Genomic DNA, 4,648 nt, shown 5'->3' on the forward strand with positions numbered 1-4,648 from the left:
CTCATTCAGACATCTTCCCCAACATGTGCTGCTGATAAATGAAGCCATTCTTGCATTTTTAGTTGGTGTTATCAAATGGACACCTTCTGGCATTCAACCATTGTGAACTAACCCTCTTGCAGGGATGCCTAAAATCCGCCACATTTTTAGGCATTCCTGCATGTTTTTTTTTTACCAATTTAAATGTTGTCTTAGTGGGCCTGTACACACAAGTGCGTAAACTTGAGCTGTGTATAGATCAGAAAAAAAATACAAAAACCTGCGTTGTTCGACAATATTTTATGCGCAAACGACCAAACCCAAGAAAATCTAGAAGAATTTTTGTGTATGCGTTTGTACGAATACACTCATTTTATTCCGCCCTTTTCTGTGGATAAAGGGTGACAAGCATTTCGGCATGTATATGTAATTTTGTTTATTTATAGGTCATGGTAGGTCTCCGTAATCCCAAGGAAAAAGGGAGTATGGGCATATATTGTATATTATTGGCTGTGAAACTTCTAAACCTATTTGGCCAACCTAATTTCTTTCCTCTTTCAACTGTCTCACTAAACAAGGCTACTAGAGTCGCACTGCAGTGCTAAAAAAAAAAAATGACAGTGTGATGGTAATTCAATGTGTTTATTTTCCTGTGCAGGTTACATAATGGAATGGGCAAGCTGATCCTATAACGTGGGCATTTTGTAGCCAACATCTCACATGCACGTTGAATAAACCTTCCATTAGAAGGCCTCACAAAAGATCCATATGAAGGATTTCTAAGCAATGGATCACAAGATCAGCTGCCCAAATGTATGCATTCCTAGCTCTGATGAGCACAGAGAAAAAAAAAAGAGATTTACTGTAAGTACAGCGTTTTTTATTTTTACAAATTTTATTTTTAAACATTACAAATAATAAAATACAACATCAAAATAATAATACAAATGTAAAAGGTAAACTAATATAAACAAATACAAATAAAGGTTTCATTTATATTTTTCAATATGACTTCACACAACAAGACTATATATAGGAAACATACAGTAAGATATCTCCACTTGTAGAGCTTTTGAATATAATCGGTTTCATGAAATTAAATCGCAGTTCAAGGAGAGCAACATACTGCAATTGTTAATATTTACGCGTGGGTGAATAATATGCCCAAATCAAGATTAAATACAATTTGGAGTAAAAGATCTGCGTATTATTAGTCAAATGCTCAAAAGGGCAAATTTAAAGGTAAATAAATGAAAAATAAACTAAAAAGAAACCCCCTAGTGCAGGGATATGCAATTAGCGGACCTCCAGCTGTTGCAAAACTACAAGTCCCATCATGCCTCTGCCTCTGGGTGTCATGCTTGTGGCTGTCAGAATCTTGCTATGCCTCATGGGAGTTGTAGTTCTGCAACAGCTGGAGGTCCGCTAATTGCATATCCCTGCCCTAGTGGTTAATTTTAAGGCCTCCCAGCGTGTAGGTTATGCTTTCATTTTAGTACACTTATCTTGTTCCCATGTCTTCTGGTCAAGTGATATGCTGGATCTTTTTCTCGGCTCAGAGATGCAAAAAGCAGCACTGCCTGTCAATACCAATTTCTGCATGGTTACATAGTGAATGCAGGACTTTGTTGAGATGCCCCCTCAAGGGGTGGCACCACAATGCCCTGCATTTACAGTAATATCCTCCAGTCTTTTAGATTATGTGATGCTGGCTTTTATTTAACACAAAAGACCTAAGGGCATCTTGTGACAGATGTTGGGCTGGCGAGTGGGCATCCTAGGCAAGCTGCATTTGCATGCAGACCACCCTAGGTAAGGCCCAAATGTGAAATCAGAAATAACTGAAATCCAGTGAATAGGAGGGGCAGGCCAGGGTCAAGAAGGCTGGCAAGGAAAGGGATAAATGATGCTGGATTTGCTTAAACCAGGTAATGAGTTGAGCTCTGTTTGACTTGCTGGAGGTTCTAATGTACACTTTGAGAATCTCACAGTGTGCAGTGCAATCAGAGTATAAGAAATGTCAGTAAAGTAGAACTGTGCAAAACTTGAGGGTAGGGCTGGAGCTCTACTTTAAAGCGGAGTTCCGGCCGCAATTTCACTTTTTAAATATAAATACCCCTGTAATACACAAGCTTAATGTATTCTAGTAAAGTTAGTCTGTAAACTAAGGTCCGTTTTGTTAGGTTGTTACAGCATTTAGACACTTTATAAAATAGAAATTGACTGGGGCCATCTTAAGTGTGTGCATCATGAAGCCAGACTGTATGACTTCCTGGATTTCAGCCTTGCACATGCTCAGTGCTGCACAAGCAGTGTCAGATCAGGTTTCAGCACCTGTGCTGTCCAAGTCACATGATTCTTCGAGACTGGGCAGTGCACAGACTCCTGGAAAGTTACACCCACTACATTCCCAGGAGTCTGTGCGGTGTAGGTTAGGAAGCTTAAGCACCTAGGTGCAGCAAGTGGGAAGATTAACTATTCTGCCTAGCAACAACACTTTGAAGGCATCTAAAAAAAAAAAAAAAAAAATTTGTAAAGGACTAATGACATTTTTTTAAAACTACTGATGTAATGTTATATTTATAGGTGGAACTCCACTTTAAGCATGGGTTGTATGTGTCTAGACTTGCCTAATAGCTGAGGAAATATTTTGCTTGTCAACCGATCACAAATGACACTGCTACTTTGCTATCATTTGCATACAAGAAGTTTTGTTACAAAGCCAGGAGTGGTGTCTGTCCTGTAGCATTATGTGTCAGCTGTTCAAAAATTACTGTAGATAAATAGCAATGATGACATTTGTGAATGGATTAAATTAATGTTTTTTGTCTTGGCAGGTTTACAAAGTAATAGTGTCCATGGGACGGAATGAATGGTTTGTGTTTAGGAGATATGCAGAATTCGATAAGCTATATAACACGGTAAGCTGATATTTCTTTGAGATTTGCTTGTAGATATCATAGTTTTGGGAATAGCACCTGTTAAATTGGCTTAGACTTTAGGCTAGGTTCACATCTGTGTTGTGAGGTTATGTATATGTGTCAATGTGCACTTTTACACACGTCAACGTATGTTGCATTCTGGCAGCCCATTTAGTTGAAGGGGCACCAAACTGCCCCAAAATGCATATCCCCCCCCCTTTTTTTTTTTTTTTTTACACAGCTAATATGTTACCATGCACTGAGTTTGCAAGGTGCACTGTGATTCCATTAAAACGTGCATTTTCATGCCCTGGCGGAAGCCGCAGCACACAGATGCAAATGAAGCCCAAATCTTCTCATCTGTACTACTACCATATGCCCCCATTTGGGTATCCCAGACCCACCTATCCAATCATTCTGAAAATGACTATCTGGTGATAATCTCATGTCTGTGGGTGCAGATGTTTAGAGGGAGCAGTCTATACTTTGCTTGTCTCTCTACCACAGGGGTGCCCAACATTTTGAAGAGTGAGGGCCACTACAGCGACTTGGTACCTGGTTGCGAGCCACAATGAGCGCAGTGGGCAGATGAAAGGTCCATGTCCACTCTGCATATGCAGGGCGTACACAGTCCTCTCTAATCTGAGCCCTCTGATCCAGACGGAAGGGGAAGGATCTCCTTTTGTTTAGTGGATTGGATTGGAGGTAGGAGGGTGTAAACGGACACAAGTCCACCATAGAGGTGAATGGTTGCTTTCACACTGATGCATTGGCATTTACCCAGCGCAGTGCACCTGTGGCTTTCCTGCAGGTTGGTTTCACTTTACCTATTCTATCTTGTAGGTAATAACAGAAGTCTATGGCTCAATGCAGGTAACCCGGAGGTGCAGTGTGCTCCACCTGGGATCAGTTTGAAAGCAGCCCAGTAACCACTGCAGAACAGATATGCCCATATATACACTGTAGTTTTCGTAATAAACTTTCCATTAAAAACAAATGGTCTTCCATTCAGTTTTTGCCAGCTGGCCCAGGCACAGTGCATTTGGTATCACTTCGCCTGTGACAGGAGCCGGCACTATACAGGCTTATGAGGTCGTGGGCCACATGTAGCCCCCAGGCCACTGGTTGGGCACCCCTGCTCTACTACATGCCCATGTCAACTGATTTCTGCACTGAATTTGTTAACATTTGCCTAAATCCTGTGACTGTTCTGATATTGTCTATTATTCTGTTAGCTTAGAAAACAGTTTCCAGCTATGAACCTGAAGATTCCTGCAAAGAGGATTTTTGGGGACAATTTTGATCCAGGTAAAACAAATAATCTTTGGTGGTCTTCTGTATATGTATTTTTGTCAGAGTAATAAATTCACCCATTGCTTATGCCTGTCCCTGATTTATGTGAGAAAATCATAGACACTATAATGTAAAGGTTTCACATCTGCAATTCATCCTTTTGGCGACAAGATGAAGATATGGAGATGCTGACCTTTTTCCTTCTAGAACTTCCAGAAACACAAAGCACACTGCGAAGTGTAGTTTGTAAGCAGCATTTGGACACTGCATTTCCCAAAGGCCCGTGAGGGAAGGGGAGATCCAGGAACACGGAAAAAGGATTGTTGAGGGGAGTTCTACCTGGGACAAAGGAGAGTGAGGTGTGATTACTGTCTGGAACTGAACTTCCAAGGGAAGCGGAAGACCAGAGCCGCTGCCAGTATACATGCCATGCTGTGTCAGTCTGTGCAGAACTG

At 41.1% G+C, this 4,648-nt stretch overlaps 1 protein-coding gene across 2 annotated transcripts in view; it reads left to right on the forward strand.

Moving 5' to 3' along the window:
* The first annotated feature begins 605 nt into the window (after positions 1 to 605).
* Positions 606 to 4,648, forward strand: part of LOC120941089 (serine/threonine-protein kinase Sgk3-like) — a 53,364-nt gene continuing 49,321 nt past the window's right edge. Inside the window, exons 1-3 of one of the 2 annotated variants that reach the window (XM_040354351.1) lie at positions 606 to 843; positions 2,817 to 2,900; positions 4,136 to 4,208. In XM_040354351.1, coding sequence (XP_040210285.1) covers positions 766 to 843; positions 2,817 to 2,900; positions 4,136 to 4,208 — 235 coding nt within the window. In that variant the 5' untranslated portion in view covers positions 606 to 765. The remainder of the gene's footprint in view (positions 844 to 2,816; positions 2,901 to 4,135; positions 4,209 to 4,648) is intronic. The other variant, XM_040354352.1, reaches the window with a different exon arrangement.

This window comes from Rana temporaria, chromosome 5 (assembly GCF_905171775.1).
Source record: "Rana temporaria chromosome 5, aRanTem1.1, whole genome shotgun sequence".
Classification (NCBI taxonomy): Eukaryota; Metazoa; Chordata; class Amphibia; order Anura; family Ranidae; genus Rana; species Rana temporaria.